The following is a 17,146-nucleotide window of genomic DNA, read 5'->3' as shown; positions in this document are numbered from 1 at the left end:
TTCCCTTTTGGGTCTCCTTTTTCAAAGCTCAGTGATGTCCTTAGAGATTTGAAATGAGGAAAACTTCTCATTACAGTAATTTATCCTTTTTATCACCAAACTTAATGATCTTGCATCACAACCCTACAGGACTTTGCAGTATGGTTGTCACTGAATCTGAAAGCAAATTGGAGCTAAAGTTTTGATTATGCACAGTGGTGTCAGGCATTATTCCTTCAAGATAAGGTGTGCAGTTCAACAGCTGCCTGCGATGTGTATCTCGAAATGAGGACAGTTAAAATTGTATTCATCACCCACAAGAAAGTGCCCTTCTCATTTAACTAAGTTGTGTCCAGGAGAAAAGAAAAAACTACGTTCTGAGCACCTCCTATATTCTGCAGTTTGGATTTTTCACTAAGTCCATTCACAGGCATGGTCTCACTTGAATCACACAATCGCCCTGTGGAGGTAGGTTGTTTTAGCATGGGAACCTGAAGCTCAGAGAGGGTAAGTAATTTCTCCTAGAGTCAGAGCTAAGATTCAAACTCAGTCAGGCACAGTTCCAAAGCCTTACTCATTCTTTACAAAAAACAAGAACTACCACCATCAGAAGAGTAGTTTCACTAAAATGGGAGAAAGCTGGAGTTTAAACAAAATAGTGGAATAATGAGTTGGCCTTTGTAAAAGTGACATCAAAACAGAAACCTTTAGATGGGGGAGAAAAATCTAAAAATATATAAAAATATATCTATAGTAAATTTTCTATGACTAAAAAATCCACACAGCAAATCAAGTTTCACAAATGGCAAACTACTAAAATACATGCAATATTTATGAAAATTAGTTAATATCTGTTATAGTTACTTCAAATCAATATAAAAATTATCCATAAAATGAGAAAAGACAACAGATAATATAAAATTGAAATATAAATGGTTAATTTTGAAGAAATAATCAAATCTACCAGCAATCTAAGAACTGTATATCAATAGTTCATCTATTATTCATCCATCATACTGTGTACACACACACACACACACACTCTGTCACACTTCACATTGGTAAAGTGTAAGAAAAAAGTTGGTTTTATATAGTCCTAACAGAAATTCAAATAAATTGTTACAAATTTTGGGGAAGTCATTTGGCAATATGTAGTAAGGAATTTATTCAAAGCACTTTAGGATGTGTACTAAGATCTATATACTAGCATATGTGCTATAGAATTGTTCATGATAGTACAATCTTTAAAATAATCTAATTGTCTGAAAATAGAAAATTGGTTAAGTGAAATGCAGTATATCTTTAAAATGCAGCCATTAAAAATATAGTTACTGTCAAGGCAATATATTCACTATATACCACTTAGAAGAATCAAAACAGAGAGACCCATAATATGATTGCATATGATAGGAAAAAGTATATAGAAAGATAGGCACCAAAGTTAAGCCACTGTGATTCATTGATTGTAAAATATATTTTAACATCTCTGAAATCAAGACAAATCTTACAATCAATGGTGTCTTGGTTTCAATGAAAGTTTGCATATGTCCTCATTTTTTTTTACACAGATAGGCATCACTTACGTAATTTTAAAAAGAAGAATGGACTCTGAGCATGATATAACAACACTGCTACTACCTGGCTTATTTATATTTTTTCTACAGGAGGGAGTGGTGAAGGGGAAATGTGGAAAAATAATTGCTGGGGGTAAGGTGGGGAAGGATAGGAGAGAAGTTAACAAGAGAGCTCATCTAGCTAGTCAGGGAATTCAAAGTTCTAAGTCTTCACAAACTGCTACCAAAAACACTTGTAAAGGTGATTATAAAAGTATGCTTTGAAAAAATACAAAGAGATAAAGCCAAAAAATGGAGAAAGAGATGCATATCTCAAATTTCAATAAGGTAAAAAGATAGAGCCTAAAAATATATCTAATGACCAGAAAGCTTCAACTTTATGGTTGGAAAGATTCTAAGAAGAATAATGGGTTGCCAAGCAGTAAAGAAGGAAGGAAGTCAGTTGGAGTTAGGATGGGGTCACTGGAAACAACCAGAGAATCCTCATTTCCTTTTCAGATAACATCAGTGGAAAGCCACTCCTAGAATTCCAAGATAATTAGCAAAGTCTCTCATGATAGCATTTTGAAAAAGACTGAGAAACCTAGAACTGATGATAGCATGGCTGGGTGTAGTCATAGTTGGATGAGCCACTTATTTAAAGACTGTTGATTAATGGAAATATGCCAACCGAACTAATTGCCTTGTCTCCTTTCACTGTAAATACCTAATTCATTTCCCACATTACCACTATAATTATCTTTCTAAATCACAGATCTGACCACTGTATATATTTAACACCTTAGCAGGGCATATAAGGCCCTTTAGCACTGGTTCCTTTGTCGACCTTTTTATCTCAATAGCCAATAAATGACACTGCAAGCCTCACTGTGACCCTTGCTGACACTGTACTCTACACCATGAATGAAATATAGAGCATAGAGATGACTACAGTCCACATGCCAAAAAATCTGGAATCTGGGTAATAAGAAAAAATTGTGGGAAACTAGAGATATTAAAGGAGAATTTCAGAGACATCAGCAAGGTCACCATGGAAAAGAAGCAGCACATTTGGAAGACAGTAGAGCCCATGTGCAGGTGTTTCAGAAAGGTGTTTTTTTTTTCTCTATAGTACAAGGATGTTTGAATATATTAGAGTTGCTAAATAACAGGAATACCCAAAAAGACTGTCATAAAAGTCAGAAAGTCTAAGATTACATGAAGAAGCTTTATGAATATCTTTTGGGACTTCCTAAGTGTGACTCCCATACTAGGCTGCAGGATGGATGAGGTGACATTTAAGGATGCATATGATGCTGATGGGCTATAGCCTAGACCTCATGTAGTGGCAGTGTGGCAAGCAACCATCCCAAAAGCCATGTTTTTCTATTATAGCTAAAAGAATAGCCTGTAATCCCATCACTTTGGGAGGCCAAGGCAGGTGGATCACTTGAGGTCAGTAAAAATCTATGGAGCCTCTCCCCAGAAAAATACATTTTGCATATAATTTCTGGGAGTTCATGAGCTTCATAAAACACAGCCATCCATGGGCCTTTGCCCATGGTCTATGAGCCCCAAGTCAATAACCCCTGAATATAATTAGATTTCACAGGTTCAAATTTGATTTAAATTTCCTCTAGTTTGGATTCCAGCTTGCTTTCCTTTGTCTGGATCTTCTGTTGTGCTATTGTCTGAGTATCTACATGACCCAGAAAGACTGGCTCTAGTAACCACTGAAAGAATATTCAGTTCTTAGGAAGGAAAATATTTCCAAGGATATTACTGGTCTGTTGTCAGTCACAGTAGACTGCTATGGATTGCAGGTATGTGGCATAACAATGTTTTCTACTGAACTAGCTCCCCTTTCACTTCTGGGGCCCCATGTTTGCCTTTCAAGCTAGTTGCAAAGAAGGGAAAATGGAAAAACCAGGGGAATGTAACTTAAGCTAAGTCCTGGAGCAATTCATGGCAATGCTTAAAAGAAGCCCATACCTTCTGATGTCCAATCCAAACACCACTCTAAGACACGGCCACCTGCCTGGTGTCCACCACGAAAAGTTTTTGTATTAGGCTTATCCACGCCCTTGTGTGAAGTCACCCTGAAAACAAATCTTCGCAGATCAGAGAGCCAAGATACAAACAAATGGGAAGATACTGCCCGTGGATATCAATGACATAGCTCAACTGAAGCTGAAAAGGAAAGACAAGAGAGAACTACCAGAGGGAGCAGTAATTGCACAAAGGACTTGAATACTTTTGTGGGGATGGAGAGGGAGTGCCTGAGAAGGGCAATAGTGAGCTGTGTTATGAGATTTTAGGACACTATATTTAGGTAGCAGAGAACCTGAGCTAAACACTTTTATTCCAAAATGATTTTCATCAAGAATGCACAAAATTTAATAAGAGAAAGGGAATAAGAAGCTTCAAAGGCTTCTGTCAGTCAGTCAATCAGAAAAACAATTATCTAGGAACTCTTTCCATAAGGCAGCTGTGCTAGGCACTGTACAGCCTGAATAGCTCATTAAAACACCTGTCAGAGGGTCCTCATTCCTTATATAGTTGGCCAGAACTGTGCCCCAAAAACCTATTTTTGGTCCCAATTACCAATTTTCAGGGGGAATAGAAATAAAACTACTTTGTTACATTTGACAAAATATTGTAATGTAATGAAGAATAGTATTGATCTCCTTATTGCTTTCAGACAGTAAATATAAGACTACTCCTTAACAATCTCTATCGTTTGCAAAGGAACACCCAAGTTTCATGTTCCAGAAGCTTTCTCTGCATGACTTTATCATAGCATTTCCCCCACTGTACTGAAAGCAGGCATCTCCCAGTGTGTCTCTTGTTAGAATGTAATCTTCAGGAGGGCCGGGCCAGGTCTTGTCTCTAAATCCTCAGAGCTGGCATAGGGTCTTGCCTGTACTGAGTACAGCAGGTCCTGGAATAACGTGGTGTCTTTATAATGCTGATGAGAAAAAATATCGATTCCTGGCCAGAGCTGGTGTCTGTGTGAAGTGTTCTCCTCATGTCCGTATGGGTTTTCTCCAGGTACTCTAGTTTCCTCCCATGTACCAAAGATGTTACCATTAGGTGAATGGGTGTGTCTGCATGGTCCGTGTGTGCGTGTGTGTGTGTGTGTGTGCACGTGCACTGTGATGAGACGGAATCCTCTCCAGGCCTTGAGCTGCTGGGGTAGGATCCAGCCACCCTCAACCTTGAACTTCAACAATTGGGAAAATAATTTTTTGTATTTGCTTTTAATTATCTTTCTCAAATGTACATAAGCTCACATTCACTTCAGTGTTTAACATTAGAAGTGTTTGAGATCTTTATTTAGAAGTTTGATGACGTTTTTGTGACCAGAAATATGCCCTAGGAACTTAATTCTTGTTTTATCAATTAGCCTTTGGTAAAATTGGTTTTGTTATACATCATGTCGCTTAGAGTTGCAGTTTCCAAGAAGCTATTGAGGCCATTAAGTGAGGACAGAGTGTACTCAGAGAATCACAAATGCTGACCATCTGAGTCATTTTCTTAGATGGGAGCACTAAGCTATGCTTTTCACTGTCTAGCCTGCAGTCCCTCAATTGAGTGCCATCTCCGTTAAGGAGGACAGGCTGCAGAAGGGTGCACTTAAAACAAATTAAGATGACCCTAACATCTATTGCTGTAGTTTAGTAGTATCAGGTTCTTTTTTTAAAAGCTCAAACAGGAGGGTACAGTATTGTGACTAAAGCAATGCTTTTTTATATTTTTTTTGATGGAGTCTTGCTCTGTCGCCCAGGCTAGAGTGCAGTGGCGCAATCTCTGCTCAGTGCAAGCTCCAACTCCTGGGTTCATGCCATTCTCCTGCCTCAGCCTCCAGAGTAGCTGGGACTAAAGGCGCCAGCCACCACTCCCGGTTAATTTTTTGTATTTTTAATAGAGACGGGGTTTCACTATATTAGCCAGGATGGTCTCAATCTCCTGACCTCATGATCCGCCCGCCTCAGCCTCCCAAAGTGCTGGGATTACAGGCATGAGCCACCGCACCCGGCCTGCAATGCTTTTTAAAAATTTGCAGCCAATCTATATTTTTTCATTTCTTTCTTCCTTTCCTCCCTTGCTCTCTCCTTCTTTCCTTCCTTCCTTCCTTCCTTCCTTCCTTCCTTCCTTCCTTCCTTCCTTCCTTCCTTCCCTTCCTTCCTCTCTCTCTCTCTCTCTTTCTTTTCTCTTCTCTGTCACTCAGGCTGGAGTACGGTGGCATGATTACGGTTCAGCTCACCACAACCTCTGCCTCCCGCGTTCAAGGATTTCTCCTGCCTCAGCCTCCCAAGTAGCTGGGATTACAAGCACATGCCACCGTGCCTGGCTAATTTTTTTGTATTTTTAGTAGAAATGGGGATTCATCATGTTGGCCAGGCTGGTCTTGAGCTCCTGGCCTCAAGTGATCCACCCACCTCGGCCTCCCAAAGTGCTGGGATCACAGGCGTGAGCCACTGGGCCTAGCCTCATTTCTAAATTAGTCATTTGAATGTGTCCCCACTACAAATATGATCAGCTCCTCAGAGAGGCCTTTCCTGCCCCTCTCACCTCAATAGGCCACCCTCTGTTAATATCCATATCAGTGCCCTTATTGTTTCCCTGTCTGTATTTATGTTGCTGATTTTCTGTTTATTTTTTTACTGTTGTTGGACTTTCATCAAGATAATGTAAATCTACGAGGGCACAAAACTTGTCTGTCTTATACACATTTGTATCTCTGGATCTAACCTAGTGCCTGACACGCAGTAAGTACTCAATAAATATCTGTTGAGTAGAATAAATGATATTCTTTGAGATTGTACTTTGCAAACAATGTAGTAGAAGAGTAGTTTGTTGAGATCTCTGGAGAAAAATAAAGATGGTTTAGTTGGCCAAGTAATTTTGAGCAACGCCTAATGTTATCTTCCTTCTGGAATACTGGTATATCCAAGGCTCTGAGAACTATTGCAAGAAAGAAACCCTTGAATAGTACTTAACTTAGTGTGTCCTAAATTTATATGACCAAAAATACTTTTTTAAAGAAATATCTAATAACATTCTGTGGAATGTATTCTAAAGAGCACACCTCGGGAAACAGCTTTAAGCACGAAATAAGATCCTGGACCATTACCCCAGAGATGGTGGTAGACATCTTTCGATATTTTTCTGTATTTACTGAAAAGCCAAAGACAGCTTTTCTGATCACTCAAGAAAGGAACAGAAGCTTATTCTTACTAAGTGGTCACTTTCATTGACAACCTCTCCCAAATCCTGCAAATTATGGATTCTTGCCTCTATTTAAATAGCTCCCATCACCATGTAGCATCAAAATGCTCTGGAAAGCATAGCTGGCATCATATTGGGTCTACTTAAAAGGGAAGCCTCCAAGCAACTGGTTTCAACTCCAAATCAGTGCTATTGGCACAGGGTTAAATTTAAGATGGCTTATTTTTCATTTGAGTTTAACTATTAATTAGCATAAAAATTTCTAACCAAAAACACTTGTTTTACAAAAGCATCTCCCAGAGCCTTTATTGAAGTAACTTACTTTCAGATGAGAGCATCAGGATATTCAGGTATGTCTCACCATCGTTTTGAGGTGTGAGGTAAGTAACACATCATCAACAATGATTAAAGTACAGAAGTTTGTGACTCGCTTTTAAAAAATCAGCGCTATTTGAATGCCATCCCTATAACAGCATCACTCTCCGTCACCTGCATTCCAATATAGTTTCTAAAATGTGAGAGGAAGAGGTGGACTAGTTCATCTTGAGATGATATGTCTGTGATATGTGCCTATTACTAATATTCTATTAATAGTATGACTGATTTTTAATTTATTCCTGAGCAGAAACAAGAAAGGAAAAAAATGAGAAGGGTTTGCAAAATCTGGGGTGGCCCTGATCATGAACCCCACTTGTGCATACACCATCTGCCGTCTAGACCATGACTGAGAGCAACTGACAGAAAAAGTGTGCCTTATGAGTCCACTTAATATATGCTTCAATTTAAGGGAAAATATATATTTTCACATAGCTCTTAAAGATTCAAAGAACTGTACAAAGCAAGGTAAGCTGATGTGGTACTTAATGAAAATTTTCTGGTTTTGAGTATATGTGGGGGAGAGGGGGTGGTGGCTCTGAACTGATTCCCAAAAGTTACCAGTTCTCTATGAAGAGTTACAATAAACAGACTGCCCTAATTTTGCCAGAAAGCAATACAGAGCTGTTCTCTATGTAGGAAATATAAATGTGTGTTGCATTCGCACCCATTTCAAATGCTATGCTTGGTTTCTAACAGCCTGTTTTGAGGTCACAAAAGTGAAAGCCATCAACCACAGTGGATCATAGGTCAATGTTTAACAAACATTTAACGAATCACAAATGCAGTTTGAATCTTTGTGGAAGTGTGAAATGGATGAAAGATTCATGTCACCTCTAACTTGTCACCAGGCATTCTTTGTACGCACTTTTAAAAAGTCCATGTCGATATCAGGCTAGAGTTAAAGGAAACCCTCCTGCTTATGGCACTTCCAAGGTGAAAATGAAAAATTCTGATAAAGCTCATAGCCTTGAGGAAAATTTCAAGTGGCTTATTGCCTTAGTTTTCTCTTATTTTACGTAGTCATTATCAGACAGAACTGAAGGACAGATTCTGCCCTTTGCTCTATAGGCAAACTTCTTCTATTCTCTGTGGAGACCACAGTTGGTGACTTGAGTATTTCGCTACCCATTTTTCTGTGTAACTCTTGATTTAATGGACTTGAGATCTGCAAAGCACATTCCATGAAAGAATTCTGTACATCGGCTGATGGGGTGTGTGGGTGTGCACGAATTATGCAAAGAGAAAAGTTACTCTTCTGCATGCAATGAACCAAATTATCCCCATTCCTTTGCAGAAGAGGTTTTTTTTTTTTTCTTCTTCTTTTTCTTTTTTTCACAGCTTGAATAATGTTTAGCTGGGATTTCAGGTTTTTATTGGTTTTCAGTAGGATCCGACAGGTGTGGAAAAGGGCCACATGCCCATGGTCAGGGCATCACTTATGAGATCCCTGCCCCTCCTCACATGAATTTATCTACGGCTATGGGTGCCTTGTCACTGGCCCTGATTCCACAGTAGGACTCATAAAACTGGCAACGTTAAGACCAAAATAATGTCATTTAGTGTCTAGGGGGAGGTTCCAAAGAGGATTAGAGGCAGGCAGGCAAGCAGGGTATATTAAATAAGTCCATGACTAACAGGGTGTGACAGAAAAGGGTTTTATTCTTTTCAACAAAACAATTCCCTAGGACTAGGACCATTACTCCACTGTGCCTTTATCACCTTGGAATTTTTATGGTTATTTTTGATTAATTCACATTTTTGTAAAGGCTTTTTTGAAATGATGCCAGTTTTCAATTTTTAATTAAAGTCGTAAATAATCTTAATTCTACCTTAAAAGGTTTATTGTTTCTTTTTTTTTATTGCTGCCAGGAAATATTTCAAATACCAAATCCTGATGAGAGTGAGCAATTAGAATCTCTCCAAGGTCTAGTAACAACATTGTACCATGTAAATATTACACACTGGTATATCAGCACAAGATTTGGAAATGTGGATTGACTAGTTTCAGGTTTATTAGCAACTGCTTCTCCTGGGAATGACATTTCCTTTTTTTGTTGGATGGAGCAACTTGCATCATTTTAATTTCCGCAAATTAATCCATCATGGATTCATAAAGAAGTTTTAAAATCTTTGGATAAAAGGGCAGGCTAAAATCGGAAAGTAAACACTGCAAACTTGTCACTAAGGGCTGCGTAATGCAAGTCAACAAGTCAATGAAATCCAATTCAGCCACTTGCAGAAAACAGTGAACATCAAAAGCTAAGCCATTTGAGAGACAGTGTCTCCATTTACATAAGACAAAATGAAGAGAACACTGTAATATTTGACATGAGATTACAATACTGCTCCTTGAAAGTATATCCTTGTTTATTTAGATTGTTTGTTAAAGGGTGTCTGCAAATTGTCAATAAAATAATATTTTGTAGTCTCAAGATCTGGTTTTCTTTTCTCAGTTAGTGCTTCAATAATCTTTCACACAATCAAAACTACTCTTTCTTTATACAGAGGCTGAAACAGGAGAAACCATTAATAATTCCTGAAAATATCCTGTTATGTTTCCAAATCTGTCAACCTAGGTTACCTTCTTAACTTGAACATCACAGTGCTGCTTATTTGTCTAGATGGGGGACCGATACTCTTTCATGTCCATGACAATTGTTAACCTCTACAAGGGTACTCTCCGATGTTAATGACAGATTTACTATTACAATGAAACCTTACACATTTGCACAACTTGGAGGCAGAAAATGATCAGATTTAGGGGGAAGAAAACCCCCTCATCTAGAAGGCTTTTTTTTTTTTTTTACAAATATCATTTATTACTACAAATTTATAAGGTATATATAGATGATAACAAAAATAATAGATGGTGGTCCTGCTGAAAGTAGTTAATAGCATGCAAAAAGGGTGTGTTATTTTAAGAAGATTAAGCGCATGCTTTCTAACTTTATTTACATTATTCATTAACTGAGCAGTTCCTTTGCTTTTCTGAAACACAAGAGCATATCCAGTGTCTGTCTAACGATCACAGATATCAATTTACCGGGATTCCAATTAAAGAAATTTAACTATATTTCTAGGAAAAAAACGATTTTAACAATTAACTTACAAGAGTGGGTTTGTATGCAATTAAGACTATCTATCAAATCCCCCTGACTGAGCATTTTTCTAACTCACAGGGAAAAGGTCAAATTCCTTCCATATACGCACCCTCAGCTGGCATTGTGCTAACACTTCTCAAGGAAGAAAAAAAAATCTCAAGTAACAAGAAGACTATAGAGCATTTCCCAACATAAAAGTGTTAAATCCCTATAAACCATGAAAGAATGCAAGATTTCTAAGTAGAAGCCACGGTGACCTGAAAACCCTTGCCAAGGGGTTCAATCACTTGAAATACCGTGAGTCTTAAACTGCCCTTAAATTTGTTATAAAGGGCCCTCAAATGAATCACGACCCCATCTCAATACCAATGAAACACTCAAAAAGCCAAGGTCAGCTCAACATGTTTTCTGCCATGAAAAGAAGATACTCACTGATCCAAAAATGTAAAAACTTAGTTATTAGGAAATGCCTTGAAAGGTAGTAAGCTCTCTGTCTCTGCAGGGGTTGAAGCACAGTGCAGTCAACCACTTGCTAGACATCTTATGGAGTTAGGAGAGCAAGCCAGGTGGACTGGCTGGTTGGTCTCTAACATTTCTTCCAAATCTGAGATATTATGATTTTTATGAACTTTGAAAATGCATTAACCCCTCATTAATGTCAAAGTGGTTTTAAGTTCAATTCCTTTTTCAGATTTTCATACAAATCCAGAAATCTGCTTTTTCTCTAAGCTTAAAGAATGCTCTCTACTTGTCCTAGAGACTTACTTACCTTCTTCATTAGAGCTTCACGATTTTGGCCTATTGATATTTTATGAAAAAGCACTTCTTTCCAGAAGGATTTCTGTGGTGGTGTTTTTCCCAGTTTAATTATCTTTTGCTATCTGAACTTAACTTCCATAAAAGCTTTTTGTTGCTTTCCAGTTTGAGGGACTTTCCTTACTTTTCTCTGATTCCTATTATACAAGCCTTCCCCAGAAATTTGCATAGCTGTAGCAGCTATGCAAACCATAGCCAGACCAGCTGTACAAACCATAGCCTTGCTATTACTTCATGGGAGACTTACCTCCTCAAACAGTCTAAAGCAGGTTACACCATGAAAAGTATAAGAATTTCAAGTGCCCTGCAGAAGCTTCGTGTACTACAAGAATAATTTGAACATGCTTTTCCCAACTGGAAGATTCTCTTTTAAAATTACCTTTTTCCTTGCTTGTTGCTCTTTGGAAGAATGTGCCTTCACATGCTTTCTTAGGGAACTTGGGTCTGTGTAGCGTTTGGTACATCCTGGAATTTGACAAGCATAAGGTTTCTAAATGAGAAAGAAAGAAAGAAAGAAACAGTTGTGGTTAAATCATAAAGGTAACTGGGGAATGTTTTACTCAAAGACTATTGACTTCAGAGCATGAACTGTTACCAATTGACTGATGTGAAATGCTAGCTAATACTCATGCATTTTAATTACAAAGTCTAGTGACTTCGCATGATGGTTAAGAGAAGGGTGAACTTTCAAGGAACAAAGAGATGTCCTATCTTTGATGATTTCTAAGGATTGCTTTAGTGTGTGCTCTAACCACAAAACCTCTTGGGGCATTTTTTAATGTGGAAATTATTAGTAAGCATCTCTAGTCATACTTACAGTTATGTTTCCCTGAGAATAATCTTTGGTACTGTCAGAAACTAGTAAACACATATTCTTTAAGGGTTCAGGTAAAGAAGCTGTAGAAAAGTCCAGAAAAAAACTGGGTATTTTTCAGAAGAAACCTGATTCAGAAAGAGAAAGGGAGAGAATTAAGAAGAGAAAATTAGTGTAAAGTGAGTAAGAGACAGTAGGTTTCAAACAGACACGTGAAAAATCACCAGAGAAGCATTAATAATATTAGTTGCAGAGGCGTCCTGGTGTTGAGCCTGAGTTAAGTGAATAAGCTCTTCGCTGAGTGCAATCAGAACACACGTTTTGGCTATTCCATTTCCCCCATGCTTCTGGGAGATGTGAGGTGTGGTGCTTAAGGCCAAGTCTAGGCTCTTTTTTTTTTTCAGATGTTGTTTTGTTCTTGCCTCCCAGGCTGGAGTGCAGTGGCGCTATCTCGGCTCACTGCAACCTCTGCCTCCCGGGTTCAAGTGATTCCCCTGCCTCAGCTTCCTGAGTAGCTGGGATTAAAGGTGTGTGCTACCACGTCCAGCACTTTTTAATTTTTGTATCCCTTGTGCTTAGTACATAATAGAAATGAATGAATAAGAGCAGCTCACATCCATTCACATTTCAGCACCTATTCCTACTGTTATGACCCTTAAACTTATCAAAAGTTTGAGACTATGACTCTTCAGTTGTGAGATAAATCAAAATCTTCAGCCTATATGAGAAATGAAAAATTCACAAATCACAGGATTAACTGTGTTTATAACACATATTAATAGTAACTGATCTGCTTAGTGTCTCATCAAGTAAGGTAGCAGAGCTGTGCTTGTATGATGTGAAATGTAAGGAAGAGACCTGAAACCCTGTCTCAGGATTCTTGCTCCAGAAACTTGTTATAGTTAAAAAAAAAAAAAAAAAATCTGATTAATCTGATTTCTTTTTAATGTTGCTTCTGTTTTTATGTGTATGTATGTCATTCTGTGAGCCAACAAATAAATGAATTACATTATTTGACCTGTTAGAAGCCATATTTATGGTTCACTCCTTTTTTTGTGTCATTTGATTCCAAGAATAAGGTTAAATCATCAATATATAATTTAATTTGACATACCAAACTTGAATTCTATGTTTGATTATCTGTTGTGTTCATTGGCTGACTGACTGTTTGACTGGTTGGTTGAATCACTCAAAAGTATGCTTCCGGGATGTGCTGGGCACTGCATTTCAGATTAGGGATCTAAAAGTGAACAACGGATAAACCAGGTTCTCGATACCTCATGGTTTCTACAAAATAGTGAGTTTATTATTGGCTAAAGTCACTTGCCAGTTAGTTTCTACCAAGTAAGCAAAGATTTTCTTTAGCCTGGGAATCTTTTCTGAACTCGCATAGCCTTCTTGCACTAGCCTTCCCTACCCTGCCCTGGTTTCAGGAGTGCAACTAGTTAAGATCTTTACTGGCAATCCCATTGTAAAAGCTTATGCTTTGAGCATTAGAGGAGATGTTACATGTACAAAAGGCTTGATGACTATTAACAAATTATATAAATTGATGCCATTATTATTACCATGGTCACTACAATTTAGGTTGGTAATGTCATTTTCTTTCCTTCCTTCCTTCCTTCCTTCCTTCCTTCCTTCCTTCCTTCCTTCCTTCCTTCCTTCCTTCCTTCCTTTCTTTCTTTCGAGATGGAGTATCACTCTGTTGTCCAGGCCGGAGTGCAATGGCACAATCTCAGCTCACCGCAACCTCCGCCTCCTGAGTTTAAGTGATTCTCCTGCCTCAGCCTCCCAGGTAGCTGGAATTACAGGCATGCGCCACCACGCCTGGCTAATTTTGTATTTTCAGTAGAGACGGGGTTTAGCCATGTTGGCCAGGCTGGTCTCGAACTCCTGACCTCAGGTGATCCACCCACCTTGGCTTCCCAAAGTGCTGGGATTATAGGCGTGAGCCACCGTGCCCAGCCTTCTATTTGATTTTGAGATGCTCTTGGAGAAAGTTTGACTACACACCCACTGGTCTTCTCAGCTGACCTTCACTTTCTTCTCTTGTTGTCAGCCACTAGGGAAGGACTGGTATGCCAAAAAAGTAATGTCAGGGACTGATCTAAGTAGTACTGCTGCACCTGTCATTTTATCTCAGGTTACCTAAGCTTTAACTAGCATGCTACACTTCATCCAACTATATATTTTGTTATTTTCCACCTGTACTGTACAATTACTGTGTAGATATTAAGATTCTAATACAGAAAATAATTAATACAACTTTTAAGGGTTAGAATTAGGAACTCAGTAATCTTTATGGGAAAACTATTTTTTCTACAAATAAGGAATCCACTTAGTTGAAGAAAGATATTTTATCCAAAATTCTGACAGTATTATAGCATAAGGAGTGATTAATGAAAGGGAACAAGGACCTAAATTTAAATAATAAATTCTTCAAGCAAGTACGGTTTGTTTTTAAAATCAAGTGTGTGATTTCTTTATGATTTTTAAAAGAGCTTACTAATTTGTTAAATGTAGTAAAACTTTAAACAGGTGCTAGTTTGGAACTTAAAGGAAAAAAATGATGCTTTAAAAATATTTAATAGAGAAATAATTTTTCCAAAAACAAATAGCTGAGTTTTAAAAGTTATTGCATTAACAAAAATCAGGAAACTACTATATTAGGTAGCTTTCCTCAAAAGTTTTTTAAAAAGATATATATTTTTATTCCAAAATGATTTCTGAAAATGCCCTTAGCTTGATTAGCTAAAATTAGCTCCAAGCAAAGGAGGGCAGTGCTTTCGAAACCATAACACTTAGCCTCACAATAGTTCTTTCAAACTACAGATAACTAGCTAGAGTAGAAGCAATTTCTCAAGACAATCTTGCCTCATAAATGTTCATTCTTCCATGATAAAGGTTAATGACAAATTGGAAAATTTATTGGATCCCACCAAGACCATTTTAGGCATAAAAAAATAGGGCATTTTAACACAATTTATTCTTTTTTTTTTCTTTTTCTACTTAGAAAAATCCCACTATTCACCACATTTATTCATTTAGTGTTCCATTTTATTGGTCCTAAAATCACTGAATTCAGGTAGAGTAGAAACTGGGTCCATCCTACACCCATGTTGCTCTAATTATATTTGAGATATTTACTAGGCAAACCATCACATTTCTGCATATTAGGGGATAATTCTGTTTAGAAAGGTTATGCGACATATAGCTAAAATGACTTCTATGAATATGACTAATAGAGACTAATATAAAATTTAATAAATATGTCAACTATAACATCAGAAGAATCTTAAATATGTATGAGAAGGTGTGTAGAAATAACAGTATCTTTTCAAAATTCAAACTCTGGTGTAGTTTAATAATAGACATCAGAATGTTAACACCAAAAAAGTACTGTCATGAATACATTATTTGCAAGAATGTGGGATAAGAGATCTGTGATGTGTATAATACACTTATCCTGATGGCTTTGTTAAGCGAAGTGAAATTACATAGAGTCTACCTGGACTAGTGTAAGGAAAATGGCATCAATACCTGGGAAATGCAAAGGAGGGCTATCAACATAATTGAGAAAATAAAAGACAAGAATCATAGAAAAGGCATTTGGGAATGAGCAAAATGTTGTAGCATTAAGGGACTTAAGGGTGTAATAATGGAAATCAATTGTTCTCATAGGGTTGATGTCAAAGAACATGTGGCTGTTAACAGATAGGAAGCATGAAGAAAGTGAACTCTTGGGAAAGATTTGCTGTTTCTTCTTAGATCAGCTGAAGATGAAAATACCAGGTGGTTTCTAAAGCAAAGAGCCAAATTCACTCCTGAAAATCATTCTAGCCACAAAGTTGTATGTCAAGAGGGAAAGAACCAGGGTGGAAAAAAAAACAAAAACAAAGAAAAACAAACAAAAACTGCTTCATATTCCTAGCGATAGCATACATTCCCGACTTGATATCTGAACACTGTTTTTAATGCCAGCCTCTCCTGATTACTCTCTGTACTAAAATCTACTACATGACAGCCCCTAAACTGCTTTTGCTTTGTACACAGCGGTGACCAAGTAACCCTTCTGTCCCAGGAGGTTGTAATATTTAGAATAACCTGCTACTACAGAAAAATGAAACAGTCAAATAGGGCCCCATCTGGCCTTTTACCAGGCTCCACTGCTGCCCTTGGCATTGTCCCTGTAACCTGCAGACCATAAAGCAAACACTTCACCAGCCCACTATCAAGCAGGCACTTCCTCACACCAGGCTCCGGGTTGGAAACTGCAAAGCTCCAGCCATTCTTACAGTGTCCAGATGCGTCCGCTGGTGTTTGGCGCGGTCACTGGAGTTACTGAAGGCCTTCTGACAACCCGGATGCTGGCACAAATACGGCTTCTCGCCTGTGTGGCTCCGCAAGTGGATCTTGAGATTTTCAAGCCTTGAAAAGGCCTTCTTGCAACCTTCAAACTGCGAAAAGAAAACAATTTTTGGTTGTTGAGAAGGACCTTGAATGTTTGAGTCTGGGGGACAGCAAAAAAAAAAAAAAAAAAAAAAAATGTCTTTAGTTTTTACTTCGCCGAAAATGATAAAATCAAATCAAATCCAAACAGTAATAAATATTGCTCCTAAAAATATCCGAACATTTATGTGAACTGCATTTTCCCACTGAATATACATGCCACTTTCTGTACCAGATTTGGGTCCCAAACTGATTTCTGTGATTACTTATGTCAGAGAAAATTCACTGTGAGCCATCTGGCTCTGTTAATAAAAATACACTAATGTGTGTCTTAAAGATTTATTAAAAATTAACACACTTTTCCATTTCCAAATTGGTCTAAATTGAAGGAACTGGAAAGGAAGAAACTTTCTGACAACTAATAAACTAATAAGAAAAAAAATCAGAGTGATATATGAGAAAAAAGGAGAACTGAAGATCTGAGAGTCCAGGATGAAAAAGACATGTGTCCACTAGATCAATATGATCATAAATTTCCTTAACTATATTTGTAAGTTTTTTCCAACCCTCAAAAGAGTGACCATGTTAATGTATATGGTAATGCCAAGGCTAATGAGATAAAGTTTTTAACACGCTTTTATAAAGGAAGCTAAAAGACAATTCATTTAGTGTGAAATCATTTTCCAAAAAAGTACTGTAATACTTTAATCTTTTTTTACTTTTTAGACATTTCATTATCTAATTCATGAGGAAAAGAAGATAAAAGGCTTAAGATTTCAATAAATGTGTCACTGGTTTGTCAATAATATTTATTGACAGTAACA

General features: G+C 37.6%; 1 protein-coding gene across 3 annotated transcripts in view; it reads right to left on the bottom strand.

Moving 5' to 3' along the window:
* GLIS3 (GLIS family zinc finger 3) overlaps window positions 1–17,146 on the bottom strand; it is a 491,196-nt gene that overhangs the window by 95,499 nt on the left and 378,551 nt on the right. For all 3 annotated transcript variants that reach the window (XM_063609882.1, XM_055294333.2, XM_055294332.2), the window contains 2 exons: window positions 16,169–16,330; window positions 11,439–11,549 (listed from right to left, as the gene is read on the bottom strand). In XM_063609882.1, coding sequence (XP_063465952.1) covers window positions 11,439–11,549; window positions 16,169–16,330 — 273 coding nt within the window. The remainder of the gene's footprint in view (window positions 1–11,438; window positions 11,550–16,168; window positions 16,331–17,146) is intronic.

This window comes from Symphalangus syndactylus, chromosome 9 (assembly GCF_028878055.3).
Source record: "Symphalangus syndactylus isolate Jambi chromosome 9, NHGRI_mSymSyn1-v2.1_pri, whole genome shotgun sequence".
NCBI lineage: Eukaryota > Metazoa > Chordata > Mammalia > Primates > Hylobatidae > Symphalangus > Symphalangus syndactylus.
This window is presented reverse-complemented; position numbering and strand designations above follow the sequence as displayed.